Consider the following 16584-nt stretch of genomic DNA (forward strand, 5'->3'; position numbering starts at 1 on the left):
ATGTTTCGAGTGAAGGCATTTTTSTTCCTAAGTCACCACTATACGTGATGGAGCCCTGCTTTCATGGAGATGGATGAACACCAGACCAACCACAGGAAGAAGTGAATTAATACCTTGTTTTTGCTTTGCTTGTGTGTGCAGCGTTTTTTTTCAACCTATTACACTGTCTGTACCTCAACACATGACTTTTGTACCTTTTACCCCTCTGACTCTCTCCTCCATCCCACCGTGAGGGAAGTAATGCTCAGCTGTCTTGGGCTTAGCTGCCAGCTGGGATTGAACCACAACAGTTGCACTTTACTTCTGCAACCTTTCTCTAAAACTCAAAACTCAGAGAATTAATTACTCAGCGTCCTCCTCAATGTGTCAAAATTCTTTTAGAATAAAATGGCCTTCTGAGGAAACAAATTTACTGTTCATAGTTTCAATTTCAAATGCAAACACAAGAGATAAGGGAAAAACCTATACCCCTACCATGTGCTGCTGCTTGGGCTCGTGCTTCCTCAGTTGCTGGACTTTGCTTTTCCCCTTGTTGATCAACATGAGGTTCCTGCCAGTCCCTTTCTCCAGCCTGCTCAGGCTCCTCAACATGGCAGTGCAACCCTCTGGTGTACCAGCCCCCCCCCGCCACAGTTTGGTCTCATCACTAAAACTGCTCATGCCCCATCACCCAGCTTGTTAATGAAGCAGAGGATGAAGAAAGGATTGGACCCAGCACTGACCCCAGGGTTTACCAGTAGTTATTGGCCTCCAGTTAGACTTTGTAACATTGATCTTCACCCTCTGGGGGTGATCTTAATTTTAGTAATCACAGCAGATACACCATGCAAATCACTGGCAACTCTGTTATGTAGAAACCCAAGTGACAGAAAGGACGGAGCTGGCAGTTGTATTTACTTCATTTTGAACTGATGATGAAATCCATGCACCACCCTCAACTGTAGGCTAAACACGCTCTTTGCCTTGCAAACAAGGAATCGTGAAGCCCTACTGAATCTCACCCCTGAATTCCTCCTCAAACAACCTTTAAATAAGCAGATTTGGAGAATTCAGAGAGTATTACATATATCAGATGCACAGGCCYGATTCAGAAAAAAACACATCCTTCATCCTTCTTACCCTGTAGCTCCTTTTGTGTGCATCCTTTGCCTCTTCACAGCTGAAATGTCATTTCATTCCTTTTTAATATTTTGTTCGACTTAAATTGGTGGAGAATAAAATACCAAGCAACCACAAGCTACATCACAATACCTCACTGTGCACAATTGTAACTCTACAAAGGAATTTAGGAGCACAGACACTCATTCCTATTCTTAATCTATACTGTGGGATTTGACCCACGAGAGCCCACATTCAGGGAAGGAAGGTTACATGCTTGGCAGCCACACACTATGAAAACACTGAAAACTCAAAACATTATTTGCATTAAAGTCATCCTGACTTCACTCGTAAAAACAGGAAGAAGAATATAATTAGAGGACCACAAGAAGTTTGCAACTCACAATCTTATCTAAAAATAATTATTAGGGAATGTCTGAATTCCAAATATGGGGAAGCTGTCAGAATCCATAAAAAAACTCAGGATGTTAGTTCAGTGGAGAAGCTGCTGCAATCATACACAATTCTAAAACAATTTTTTTGGTGATGTATTAAAATCTGGTTATAAAGGTTCTGATAAAGACAATGAAAACCCAAAATGCAAACCCCAGTTTTTACCAGTGCTCCATGAAGCACGACTTACAGACTGAATATTGCAGAACACAATCAATCCCTCGATTTTCACATGAATATACAAAATGTCAGCAGCAAAATCTAGTAAATCTAAATAATCGTTCATGAATGATGCTTTAATTGAAGTAGTTTATTCTCCTAGTTACCAGTTATCGAAAAGCTCCCTCTGAAATCTTTCGACATTTTTACCCCTTCCTTAAATACAGCTTTTTTATCTTTTTGTAAGATTGAATAGCTTGCTTCCATCTCTTACTTAATAACTTGGTTTTTTCTACTTCCTATTGTTTCAGTTGTGTTTGAACACATTAAAATGAGTTTGAACTCATTTTGTTCAACTTGCACTCCACACAGCAATGTGGCACATGAGAGTAGCACAGAAACTAGGAATGCACATGTTGCCAAGGTTCACATTTAAAATTTCTAGCAGAAATTTTTCCTTWTGAGACTGGTCAAAAATTACATTGTGTTTGCTTAAATGAAATTCATATACTTGATAAAATACATTTTCTTTCTAGGTTTAAGCATAATGCTTACACCCTTTAGGAGTGTTATCTTTCAACTTTAAACTAAATCTGATCATGGAAAGAAATGCCAGGAAGGCAAGAYTGAACCAGAAACATTCAATGGAGTGGATGTCTAATGCCATGACCTCTAGAAAAAAAGACCTACAGAAAACTTTTGATCACTGAATATAAAACAATCTTTGTTACTTTGTTACAGATAGCCTTATCTGCCTCTCGGAGTACAATGCATTTTAATTAGATTTTTGAAAAAATAAATCCTTTCCATTTTGAAAGTAGTCAATATACTTGAAATTATACATAAATTTGGTTTAGTACTTTGTTAGCACTAAGAGCAAATTACTCTCTTTTTTCTCAATAGGATGACATGCCTTGACAAGTACAGGCCACCATTAAGGATAATGCATTCCTTTTGTTACCCGAGAGAAATATTGCAATAAACTCTGCTAGAAAACATTAAAAGCAAATCCTTTAATACTTCTCCAAATACTGAAGAAATAAGAACATAACTGAAATGCACCTCTAATATTAAGATATGAAACTCGGCTATCAAATATCAATACCTGCAGGCTATTGATTAATTTMATGCATATTCAATAAATACATTCAATTTCTGTAAGTACCTCTTTTACATATTACAAACACTCACTTCTCATTGTGAATTCAATTTCCTTAAAGATAACTGAAGATTCATTTTGACATTTAAAAATGTATGTATTAGACTTTTAATTGCACCCACGAGAATTACAGCTTTGGGCCAAAAATCAGCCCCAAGAGACCACGTCCTCCCAGTGCTCTGTGGCATTCCTACAGAATGCAGGCAATTCAGGGTGCCACAGGAATCCTCTCTGGATCTACAAATCTGCCAAGGTAGAGCTGCAGTAACTGAATCACGTCCAGCCACAGGCTGCTTCTGCCTCTCAGATTTCTACTCCTCAAGAGTTGTCCTCAGGTCAAACAGATATAAGATGATCTTCCTCAAAGGCAGCACCATTAGTGCCACTTTCTCCYTACTGAGCACCTTAAATTTTCTCCAGCCACGAGATGAGAATCTGTAATTTTATGTCAGCATTACTTTGCAACAAACTTGGAAGTCTCCTTTGTAAGTGCTCTTGTTTCCATCCAGTATCTCCTAGCAGGCATTAAGTGGGCTTGTCTGAAACTGAGGCTTCTCAGCAGCCTCCTTAGATTCCTGCAGGTGTGCTCTGCTGGCCCGAGAGACACACACCACCTGTACCCTGAGCACATGTGCTATATGAAACAGTGAACTTCAGCTTGCTTTGCCAAAATAAAACAACCCCCCTGAAAAACCGCACCAACAAAAAAATTAGGGCCGCGTCAGAATTTTATAAATGGATTTTCACAAAAAAAAAAATTCTAACATAAATATATATTTCTTCATAATTTCTTCCCATGTCTAACACATCAACATATTTCTACCTTGCAATACAGCATCAGATCTGCACAGAATCTCACATGATTTGCAAACTTACCAGCATTAGAAACGCTACTAAGAAATATCTACTTTTTTCTCTCAACACTTTTATCTCAACATTTCTGATTTTCATTTTCCTATGTACACAAAACATATAAGGCAGTATTACAGACTTCTTTGTCGCATAAAAATATATCCAGAATGTTTAAATGAAAGATAAYAGTAACAAGCACATGGCCTAACTCAGCTGACAATGTAGATGTTAATATTTTTTTATAAACTCTGAATTTGAATTAACTACAGAGCACCCAAATACCAGGACTATATTAGCACCAGTGAAATAGTAGCAGATCTCCAAAGTAAACCACCTGGTGCTAAGAATTTGAAACACATATTTTGTGGAAAAGCATTATTTCAGGCTAGATCTTTCCTGGTTCTGAAAACTGAACGCCCTCCCATGAGCAATTGTGCACCCTAGGCAGCTTTGCTTCAAAGCTGTACTTCTGATCCAAGGAAACCTTTAATTCACTTAAAACTTGATGGACACTTACATAAAAATGCCATTCCTTATCTTTTTGATGATTCACTTTTCTAGTAGTTAAGCTGAAGCACAGTCACAACTTAATGCACAGTTCTTAAATATTAAAAAAATGTATTTAAAAAAAATGTGAAAACCTCACAAAGAGGAGGTCAAGGATGTTAAAAAGTTAAAATACATTCAATGTAGTTAAAATAGCATTTTTACTAATGAAGTCCTTGGATGTGCTCAGAGGTTACTGAGAGGCTTTATGTACCAGTCAGTCCATCAGTAATAATCTGAAGAACATAATCTGCAGTTTTTAGAAGATTATAAATAAATATGAAACATTTTTCCATTAAAGAAGTTACTTGCAGATATGTTTTTAATATCCTCAGTTTTCCTAATTTAAATTCTATTATTACAGAATGATTAAAATTCCAAGCAGGCAGATTCAGTCTACATGAAATGGGACATGGGACAGGCCTTTTGTGACACAATTAAGTCTGTTCCTTTCAAGGGCAACATCACAGAAGGTGAACACTAATTTTACTAATATGGTAAAGGAGGATGAATGACTGTGGGAAGAGGGAAAGCAAAAACAAACTAAAAGCTGCAACTTCTTTTTTTGCTGTGAAGTTTGTCGTATTTAACTTTCTAAACAGGTTATTACAGGGACAGAAATTTGCATAAAAAGATTAAAGATTGCACAAAATGACAAAGACTGCTCTGGAGCTACCATGTGAACAAAGAAAAACCAGTCTTTGCAGATGTCAAATGAATGTAAAGGAAATTATTAAAGACATCTTGATAAYAGCACATGATGCAATAGATTACCCCCAACACTAGGTGTCAGAGTGCATATGCTACTTCTGAAAGTGACTTAAAATGTGTCCACTTTCCCACATGAAAGCCAGTGCTCCATGTAAATTAAAAAGGAAAGCTTACAACATCATTTTTTTCTTCAATCYGAAGTACTTCTTCAGAATACAGCAAATAGTTTTTATCAGATGGGAGAACTAAAACCACCACAAAACCACAGCTCAAACTGAAACAATTTAAATATTTTTGACAACAGCTGTTCTAAAGAAATTCCAATCATGTAGCTAACACTSTTTTCAACGCTGTCTTATTTGGCTCAAACTGCAGGTCATGAAGCACTAACTGTACTATTACACCAAGTATTCGTAGCTATAGAAACTGACATCCTATTCCATAAATTCTTGAAAGCCTACCTGGAATCCACTGAATATATCCATTTAAAAAAACTTATACAATCAGTTTCCTGTCACTCAATACTCTTCTTAGTTCTAACAGTCACCCTTTCCATTACTTCATGTACCATATCAGAATGAAAGCTGAAAGGTTTATTAACCCTAAAGGATATACCCTTGAATATTCAGAGTGATTCATACCAGGACATTGAAAAAATAGCTGCAACCTGATTTTGTAGATAGACACCAATTATTTGCATAGTTTTGGGGAAATCTGAGCAGCTGAAGTAGTTTTGCACTGCAGCTCGAATTAACTACCACCCAGCACAACTCTAGGGGAAATACTAGTATTTCCCCTGATTTTTAGTTARTACTAAGTTTAATTGACACTAAGACTAACTCAAGTCAAAACATCCAGAGAGGAGTGGACCCACTTTATTTTCCCCTGAAAAGAAGAAAAACAAAAGGCCTGACTTTATACCCTGTGACAATTAGGGAAGCTGAAAAGACTGTCTTGAAAATTGTCCTCCATTTATTTGCAAGATGGTTATGATACACCTGAATGCAGTGGTAATGGTATGGATTCAAGTTCTAGAAAGATCCACCACAGACAGATCATTAAGGGATTTAGAGTATTTAAAGGTACCTCAAAGGCCACAAAGTCAAGTACAGTAATGGTGAAATGACCAGAAAAGCCATTTGGGAAAAGGTTTCTTCCATAAGACAGGTACTAGAAAAATTACTTGGCTACAGGTACACAAGACTATTGACAAATTAAAACTTAACTCCATTAAAAAATGACAGCAAATGAAACAAAAATGACAGCAAAATGAAACTCCCCTATCTTCAAAGTAAACAACAGAGAATGAGTAGATGATGTTTTACAGATGATGTGCTCCAGTTTAACAGACAATAAATGGGAATATGTAGTAAAATATGCCATCGTTTAACACTTACTAAAACAGGGCTGCTCTCACACCACATACAGTCAGGAAATCAAAAAAGCACCAAATATTTAAACATGGTATTAAAGAGAGGGAGAAATTTGCAAACAGATTTTTAAAGATGACTACCCCTCATTTGCAGCTTAAACCATTTATATAAAAATATAATTATTCATACATCAAAAAGAATGTTCTATGCCTTCTCATGTGATCTACAGTGAATGTAAGCAATATCTTATGTTAAGTGGAGCATCAGACTGGTAATCAGGAAGATACTAATACAAAATCTGCACTTACAATGTCCCATTCTTAAAATTTTAGAATATTATAGAACAGTTAATTGCAGATAATTTGTAATTCTGAGAAAAAGAACATGCTTTACTTCCTTAGGATTATAAGCAGGAAAGAACTAGGACCCTGGCATAGGCAACTAACACTGCAAAATACATTGTCATACTTTCTAAAATTTTGTGGAACACCGGCTTTAAACCAGTTCTTAAAAAAAATGAATCAAGAACAAAAGGCCTACCCATAGTTAAGATGCAGAGATATACATGGAGTAGGCTTAAGAATGAAATACCAACAAGATAGAAACTAACTGCAAAACTGCCAGAGAAGTTAAGGAGACTCTTAAAACATTGACATCGTTTAATACGTATCCATTTTTGTTACCATYCTGAAAGACAGCGTATCCATTGATGCTGGAATTTTTTTTCTGTTTCTAACTTTTATGATGTAAAACAGAAACAAAATGGAGTTGACTTTCTCTATTATACAAAAGAACTTTTTTTATTTTATAGAAGGAAGAGCAGTGGACTACTATTTTGAATTTCTTAGTAGGGAAATTTGAAACCAAAGAGAAAAGCAAGAGGATATTTGGTAAGAAGTTGAATGCCATTCTTTCAAAATAGCAAAATTTCATTGTAAGAATCAGAATAGAGAGATGTTTTAAGTGAATGTACTGCACACAGGTGAGAAGTTTGAAAGAGCTCAGGAACAGAGTCACAAAATGAACAAAAATTAAAGTATCTTCTGAAAAGTCCTATCTTATTCAAAAGTCTTCTTTTGAATAAAAACACACAAAATTATTGTCCATTAAATGAAGGTTCTGGAATGTAACCATTACCTTAACAACAGGATTCAGCAGAACAACACCTGACTTCTTTGTAATAACTTGCTTTGTTGTGTAATGATGTTCTATGAGCTGAGGAATAGTAGGAAACCCAGTTCCTTCAAAACGATACTGATTCTGTACGGAGGCAAAAAGAAACAGTTATTTCTCTACAAGCAATAGTTCAAACAAGAAATGGCAAAAGTGCACAATCTAATTTCCCTCACTAGTAACAAAACAGAAAAAAATGTACATTTTTACAGAGTTATTTTAAATTCCTTTTCTGACCTATTGAATAGCATTTACACTGACTTAACTGGAATGGCACCTAGGAAAATGATAAATTAATAAATGCAAAATTATTGCATTAGTCATGTAAGGCAATATGATAAAATAACTCTTTATTTAAAATAAATTGAAACTGAAATACCAACAAGATAGAGAGTGACAGCAGTGAATTTTGATGCTTAATGTTGAATGATGATAYACACAATCATATCAAGATTAGCCTTTGAAATAATGGTAAAATCAGAGACAGAATATTTACACAACTGAAAGACTGCTGTTAAAACAAATGTCCTACAATGACCTTCAGTATTAGATTCAGAAGAAAATATCAAGATCAGATGATCACTGATCACCCATCAGTGATCCAAGTGTGTGGTTTGACTAGAGACCAGAGACCAAATTCCACATTGTTCACACCAATGTAAACAAACAAATGCTTGCACTAAACTCTCCTCGAACTTCCCTACAAAAAAGTTCATTAATACATCCCTTGCTATGTGACATGAATAACTCCTAACCTGCTTTCTAGAGCTTCATACGGTTTTCCTCTTTTTCAGAAAATTCACCACGTAAGAGTGCATAAGAARTACTGAACATCTTAAAAAATAAAAAAGATTTTATCTTCCATAATTGGCAAGAAACTCTACCACAAATTAATCCCAAGAGCAGATGAACATAATGGGATAATGGCTCTATTAGTAAATGTACAAGCAGATAAATATCTTGACCTGATGATGTTGTGAGTGTCCAAGCTATGCAACATTAAACAACATCAGTCTCACATTTTGAACATCATTCSTAAGTACAAAATTACGGAGATTACAAAGGTAGAGGTTTTTTTTGTTTTGTTTCATTTTGCTTTGGTGGGAAAAAACATCACAACATAAAAGAAGAGTCAGCTTACAGGTAGGCCTCAAAGTAATACTTGGACTTGAAAGTCCAATGTATACAAGATTTACTTGCCACACACAATCATTTGCCCAAAACTATTTCAGTCACACCACGGGTGTGGTGTATAATATGTATTTATTTCTTCTGGGCCAGACCAGTGAGCACCAGGCCTCTTTTAAGACGCTAGGTACAGGTAATTTTACTGCTTTTACTTTCTCATTCAGCGCTCTGACACATCAAAATACTTTTACCATCAAAAAATCAAAATAAAATTAAACACTGACTATGTGTTCAATTCTGCAAGGAAAATTCTAGGTGAAAACTAATAAACACTGTGCAGCATGACAAGTGTCTATAATCATGAATCCTAGAGAAGCATTCCAACCTCTATGAAGTTTGAAAAATGTCACTGCCTCTCATTAACAGGAAATAAAYCAAGTGCACAATATTGAGTTAYCCCAGGCATGCTGCATCATCTGGGGATTCAGACAACAAAATTCTCAGTTTAAATATCATTATGCAATTAAATTGCTGCAATTTCATACTTCAAGAAAAATTTCTAGTAATGTTATGGGAAGTGTCAAGTTTTGAATAARTTTAAAATTCTGCATGGTAAAAAGAAAAATACATACATTATTAAAAAAACAAGCAATGCATTAAGAAGAATAAAAATAAAATAGACTGGATAAAGTAATATAAAAATTAATATAGTGTTAATTMTTAAGTCTTCATTTTTTCCTACGTTAGATCAACAAGGGGGTCAGTTCTGGTCCTTAGAAGCACATGCATTGTGCAATATCGAGAAGTGCTTGTGTTGCAAGTAACAAAACCATAATCACAGGAGTAAAAAGACATAACCATCTCAAGTGCAAGAGGGACTTAATTCCCATCTGTATAAAAACCAGCACAGATTGTTTTTTTCTCCAGGCCTGTTCCCATTTTTCAGGGAGATTCAATGGACTATTTCTAGTCTGAACTAAAAGTAGCCTAATTAGCACCAACTATGAAAACAGGTTTAAAATAACCAAATGTACATGCATAAATAAAGAGCAACAAGTTCTAGATTTCAAAACATTTACAGAAATATCTTGGCTTTTCAATAAAAGAGACATGGAATACTGATACTTCATATTTCCTTTCTTTCCCAAAATGACCTTCTCCCCTGATTCCAGTGCTGATGGAAATATTTTCAACTGCTTTCATACTTTCACATAAAGGCTAAATCCATTYGCTACAGTAAACTATGTAGATCCTAAACTGAATATTCAGTACGATATCAGAGACGTACATCAGCATATTGTATGATAAAGTGTCTCCGTTGTCCATCTGAAAACACAGAAAGGACATATTCACCAGGTTTCCCGTGGCTCTCTCGCACCAAGAAGTCTCCTTGCTGTTTTAACAGCTCCTGGGCTTCAATTCTCGGAATTGCACCATGATACCAGTCTTGCTCAGCCAATGGTTTCTCAGTGGTTGAGATTACATCAAAGAACTTGGGAAAAACATTGAAGAAAAATGTTACTACTGCAGTACATATTTAGAGTTTACTTGTATATGAAAAGTATCACAAACAACAATAATTTGTTTTTAATGTATCTAAATAATGCATAATGCATTTCCATTAACCAACAATATCAAGGCTCTCACATTTGCACAAAGACATACTGATCACTTTCTTTTCTATTTACGTCAATAATTAATAATCAAAAGCAGAAGTTTATGGAATTGTCCATAAGAACACATAGTATTTTTATCTGGCCCACTATTTTTCATAAGCCTTAGACACCAACTCTTTCTCACACATTCTGACATGTTATTAACAACAACTGAAAATTACCATTTCTCTATCCAGACACAAAATCATAATAAATTTGTTTACCCAAAACATTTGAACTGGATAAACTGTTTACACAGAATTTATCAATTGCAATCAAATAAATGAATAATTATGAGATATTTTTCCTAGCACTTACACTGTAGTGCAGAATACACACCTGGGTGCACTGTCATTATGACCTCTTTAACAAGCGTTTCCTTACAAAGATTGTAAGGAATTATTTCACTGCATGGAATTTGCTGCATATGGAAGCTAATGGCTGTAAGTGGAAGTCAATGAATTTGAACCTATGATTTCACAAATTRATTTTAAGTATTTTAATTATAAATAATTTTACATCATTTAAGAAAACAGAAAAGAAACTTCGTATTTTGTCAATGGCCACCCCAGATTTATTTGTTATGGGTAGGAATGCAAACCCTTATTTAAGCTGTGTGTCTTTCAAAACCATTGCCAGAGCTCATAGAAATTCTCACAGCCAGCGGTAAAACTCTGAACAATATAACCCAGAGCACACTTTACTGTGAGTTAAACAGGACTGTGAATGTTTCCAGGCTCCTGAACCGCATCCAGGTAACAGCATGGAGATCTACACTTCAGTGAAGAACAATTAAACAGATGCAATCAAATCACATGATTCTGACTTAACCTCTCCTACTGCTCTGCCCTGATAAAAACCCAGGTTGGAGGCCATTTGCACATTGAAGATCTCCCTCAGAAGATGCTTAGATTACAGTGCCTCACCTTAGTCCAAAAAACACTAGGACTGACCTCAGACTCTCAGAGTGGAAATCAGCAGACCCAAGAACTTGTTCCCAAATATCTGCAATTCTTTAGCACTTGCATAAAGTTTTTGCTATGAAAAATGTCTTTGTGGACTCCTGGATGCCTTTCTAACTTATACATCAGAGGACTAATATACTCCGGGATTTGCATGGAAAACTGGAGAACACATGTAGGAACACGACAGCACCTTGCATTCTCAGACATCAACAGACACACAGAGAGGATCAWCACGGATGAAATTCACACTAAGGAAAATTTCAGACCTGTGATCTGAAACCAGCTCTATAAACAACAGACCCATCACTAGAAAGGGAGTGCACTCTGTTACAGAGTCAGATAGGAAGGATTGTGTAAGAAGTAACTACTGCTTGAACACAAATTGCACAGAGTTTTTAGGGGCAAGGTTACATRTTTATCAGCACGGTGAACTGCTAAAAAGTAGACCTATTGACTGGCCAAGTCACATGTTGCAATTTCATCAACAGTTAAAAATATATGTCAAGGTGAAAGCTGTCTGCCACCGTTGAATGGCATTATGTCATTTTCTTTCACAAATTCCTAAAAGAAAGAAAAAAAAGCTTTCAAACTGTTCGACCATGTTATTTACTTGAACATTAATGGTTCAGAGATGCTAAAATTGACTTGAGAGAAAACCTAGATCTCTGGTATGTTCAGAGCAAGCAAACCCTTCAACACAGGAGCAGATTTCTACTTGAGAGGGAAAAGGACTTGTAAGGAGAAAAGAACAGTTCAGGGTTACTAATCTACTTCATGGCGCTCACAAAAGAAAGTTTAAAAAATCCCCTGACATGCAATTTATTTTATAGCTTAAAAAGGAAGCCATCAGATAGTAACACCTGCTTATGTACAAACTGGGTTCAGGCTGAGGCAATCAGGATCACATACCAGAACAAAACAAGCTTATGGAAGGAAAACAGAGAATTTTAGACACAGAAAACTAAAGTGTTGTCTCTAACTTTATCATCAATCTTCCCACTTTTAAATTTGATTGAACCAGTATTTATTACTTTGGAATGAAAATTTGACCAAGTTTTTTCTGTTGACTGTCCTTCACTTTACTTACCTTTACTTTTTATCATACCAAGGTGTGTTTTCTGATGAAGTAAGCAGCAATTATTCTTGTCTTGTGTGTTATTAAAATTACATTATTTTTATGAACAAGTCTTTGATTCTGGCATATTTTCTCTATGATACAATATTCACCCTGACTGACTGTAGAATAAAATATGTCTGAAAGCCCAGACAAAAGTACAAATGCAGGATATGTATCCCCTTCAATACTGATTTAAACTTAGTTTACCACTATTAGTACTAATATTTCTACTGTATTTTATAGTTAGAATTAAATGATAGGTTAATCTTCGAGGAACATAGAGAAAAAACCAAACTACCTGCACAAAATTAAATTCCCACCTTTTTTCTTTAAACTCTACTAAAGTATCAGCCAGGAAACTAATATGACAAGTTATATTCCAGACCTTAATGTTTTAGAATCTCACTTGGGGAATGAGATCTCTTGCTCATTTGTATGTACACTTCAAGAAGCACTAAATRATTCAATAGCATAAAGGAAGAAATACTGTTTCTAGGATTTTTGGTCTTAATTTGGCTGGAAGGTAAAAATAAACAACTAACCAAATACTGTAGAAGGAAAGGAACTCACAATGCAAATTTCTACTCTCCCTCTCTCCCTCCCTCCCTCCCTCAAGATTTCCATTTATTGCYGTATTTCCCTCATGGATTGCTGGGTGGGGCTGGGGCTCAATCACACTTTTTCTTCTACGAGGAGATGGCCTCATATACTTCATAATGCTCCTTGTGGATCTAGTACCGTCCTCTTTACTTATATTGAGCCTCTTTCTCTCTCCCTGTTTAACAATACTTTGAAACAGATGTTCTTCTCCAATAGTAAAAAGAAGCAACCCCCAACTAGTGCCTTTATCTCAAGAGAAAAATTGAGCAAACAGCAGTGTTTTGTTTCTAGCTCCAAAAAATTGTATATTATTCATGCACTTACATTGCCAGTTAAATAAAAATAATAATGGGGATGATATTTTATTAAACTAGTAATTATATTTTCACAGGTATTCTGAATACAAATGTTCCCTACTTCCTTGTTTTCCATCTTTGAGAAACAAAACATTTTCTCAAGGTATTTTTTCTCTCCTAATGTAAAAGAGTAGCAGAGACATAAATGAGACATAAATGAGAATGTAAAGCAATAAATTTAGATTGATAATTAGAGAAATACCCTATGGAATATTCTGTCTCTCTGTACCTGGCTCACTCCCACAAGCTGATAATATACCATCTGAAACAAGCATTAATTTCACCTATTACGCTATAAACAATAAAAAAATTAACCTATAAACAAAAGCATGTATTTTTGCAAAGCTCAAATGCGTCATACCAAAAACAAATATGCAGAAGGGCAGAAGCTGACATTCATGACACAATTAGTTCAGACTCTTCATTCAGAGTATTCACAGCATTTCATTACCATTACTTGAAAGTGACTCCCACTGTTGTGTGTCCTCTCCTCATTTGATTAAACTTATATCTCTTTCTGTTACAGAAAGCTGGCCTGCATTTTGTCCAGGAAAAGCCACCTGAATCCTTACCCTTGTATTCTCTTCAAACTACACTTTTTTCCTGTATTACCTCTTACCTTCTCATTCTCAGAGCATATATAGCGTTTCAGTGTCAACACACAAAAACTCCTGGCTACCTTCAGAATGACAGTTTCCCTATGACGTTTTTCAGGTGACACACAAAAAAGTAGTCCTTGCTAATTCACACAAACACAATTCAATTTATCCCACCAATTAAATACTGGGCAGTGTTTTTAAAACGGCACCACATTTAAACCAAGATATTGCTCTTTTTTTTAGAAGTTTCAATATATTTAAAAATTAAATACTCCAAAATACTTTCAAAACTTAATAAGCCTAAAACATACAATTTGAGAACAGGTAGGTAACATCACATTTTTGACTAGACTATATGAGAGGATCGTACCAGTCATTTTCCAAATCTGCTTTGAGATCCTTTTGTAATCGTCTATTAAAAAAAACAAATTCTTTTACGTATGTTAACAATTCTTTATAATACACATTCAATAATCACTTTGAACACCTTGTTGATGTTTTTGTACTTGTTGAAGTTTTAAGTACCAGTTTATATATTTAGCAATTAAACATGATTACATAATTATCCAATGCAGCCAACCACATTCAATAGTTAAGTAATAACTCGTTATGCAAATTTTACCTGTCTATGTATGTTCAGTTTTTCTGACACAGAAGAAGTCACTGAATCAAAACACAAAGCAAAACTGGAAATTGGCTAGTTTATATATTCTAACTGAAATAATTTAGGTGCCATTTTAGCGACAAGTAATCAAGATTGCACTTGCTACACAGATTTTACTTTCTGACTCAAATGAACCAATGCCAATCTCATCTCTTCCAAACATATTCCAAGGTTTCACCAATCCTATCTACCACGTACCTACAGCCACAGTTACATCAGCTTCCATGGAATGAAAATCAGAATGTAGCACATAGTTTATTTAAAATGACACTTTAGGCCAATTGAAATTTTGACATTGACTTTCCCTAATGTAATCTAAATGTTTTACTTTGATCTTCCTCTTGAGACTTTTTTTTGTTTTCCAATTTTTCTCTAAACTAGTTTTCGGTAGGCTTGTTTTGTGSCTTGTTGAAGTTTTTTGGTTTATTTTGAAGTTGTAAGTTTTTATAATGCATAGAAATAGACACAGGTGAATTCTGTCCCACTGACACACAGAACAAAAGTCAAAGAAACTCACAATTTAATGGGTTTTACTATGAAATGCTGCATTTTTGTAACAATTGAAAGTTTTATATAATGAAGATCACAATAATGTGGAGATTTTGTTTAACACCAAGGACATTTTAATATTTTAGCAAGGTTTTTGCTGTCACTTTTCAAATGTTATGCAACTTTCATGCTTTTTACAGGAAAAGCCTTTCTACCCTAATTTTATCTCATTATCATACATACATTTCCATTCTTTCATCACTATATACAGTTGACCTCTGCATACACATGTATACTTACACACATGTAATTGTTATCTCTCCCACCCATTTTGAAAACTGTCTACCTTAAATATGGTGTGCTGTATCCTTTAAAGGGTCTTTAGATGTAATTCTGCAGCAGAAGACAGGCAACCATTGCTTCTGAAGTTTTCCCAAGAATGTTATTTTGCACTTGTATTTCAGGCAACATTATCACAATTAAAAGGCACTTTTAAAGTTTTTAAAACTGCCCAACTTTTTTTTAAGGGTTTTTTTTTCTTTTGCCTGCTTTTTGTTTTGTTTTGGTTTTAAGTTGGGAGGGTTGGGATGATCACATTTTCCACCTCAAGGAAAAACAGGAAGAATGTTTTCAAGTGAAATGTGACATATCCCTAAGTAGGTGCTCAAGGATTCTAACTAATCTTGCAAACTTCCATATGAAACAAGMAAGAGGGAATACAAAAGTGAAAGATACAAGGAAGTCTGTCCAACAATCACAGATTTTGAACAAAAGCAAACTATAACTTAGAGATATCCAACAACTATTTTTAGTGGGGATTTAAGATCTACAACAGTTACTTAAATAGTACCAGTAGTCTATGTATGTTCAGCTTTCTGACACAGAAGAAGTCACTAAGATGCTTATGCATTGATGTTTTTATAACAAATATGGGGAATACAGTTATTGCAACAATTGGTAAAACTTAGACGGCCATCTGCTRTAGATTACTATGATAGAGTGCATTTCAAGAAACTCAGCCTCATTGGAAACAGTAATCTGAAAAAGATAGCACCACTCTAGGAGCTGCAAAGAACATACAAATTGTGATTTTCCTCAAGTGCGGCAAGTTGTTTGGACATATGATTATACCATTATATTAATATTATCCTGTATGCTAATCAATCAGAACAGTGTTTATGCAATGTCATTGTAATCTAGTTTTTGTCCATTTAGGTGGAAATGCATGATCCTTCAAGAAAAAGAAAACCTTATTTAAGCTGTAAAAACAACAGAATATATCACAAAACTACTACTACTTACCGATGATGATCCCAACATAGATTTTGGAGATCTTATAATTCCAGCTATGGAATGACGTATAGTATCAAATCTCGAGACTTTATCCTTCTTGTCCTACAAGAAAGGGCAGAATCTCCAGTGAAAACAAGCAAATCTGTATGATAATTGATTTACTGGAGAATGTACAATATGGATTCCTGAATTCC

At 35.1% G+C, this 16584-nt stretch overlaps 1 protein-coding gene across 2 annotated transcripts in view; it reads right to left on the reverse strand.

The window, feature by feature from the left end:
• The window catches only part of FER (FER tyrosine kinase), a 136478-nt gene that overhangs the window by 60689 nt on the left and 59205 nt on the right, over positions 1-16584 (reverse strand). For both annotated transcript variants that reach the window (XM_057367529.1, XM_057367528.1), the window contains 3 exons: positions 16400-16492; positions 9941-10144; positions 7489-7611 (listed from right to left, as the gene is read on the reverse strand). In XM_057367529.1, coding sequence (XP_057223512.1) covers positions 7489-7611; positions 9941-10144; positions 16400-16492 — 420 coding nt within the window. The remainder of the gene's footprint in view (positions 1-7488; positions 7612-9940; positions 10145-16399; positions 16493-16584) is intronic.

This window comes from Malurus melanocephalus, unplaced genomic scaffold, assembly GCF_030028575.1.
Source record: "Malurus melanocephalus ecotype Western Australia unplaced genomic scaffold, MMel_1.1 scaffold_80, whole genome shotgun sequence".
NCBI classification, from domain to species: Eukaryota; Metazoa; Chordata; class Aves; order Passeriformes; family Maluridae; genus Malurus; species Malurus melanocephalus.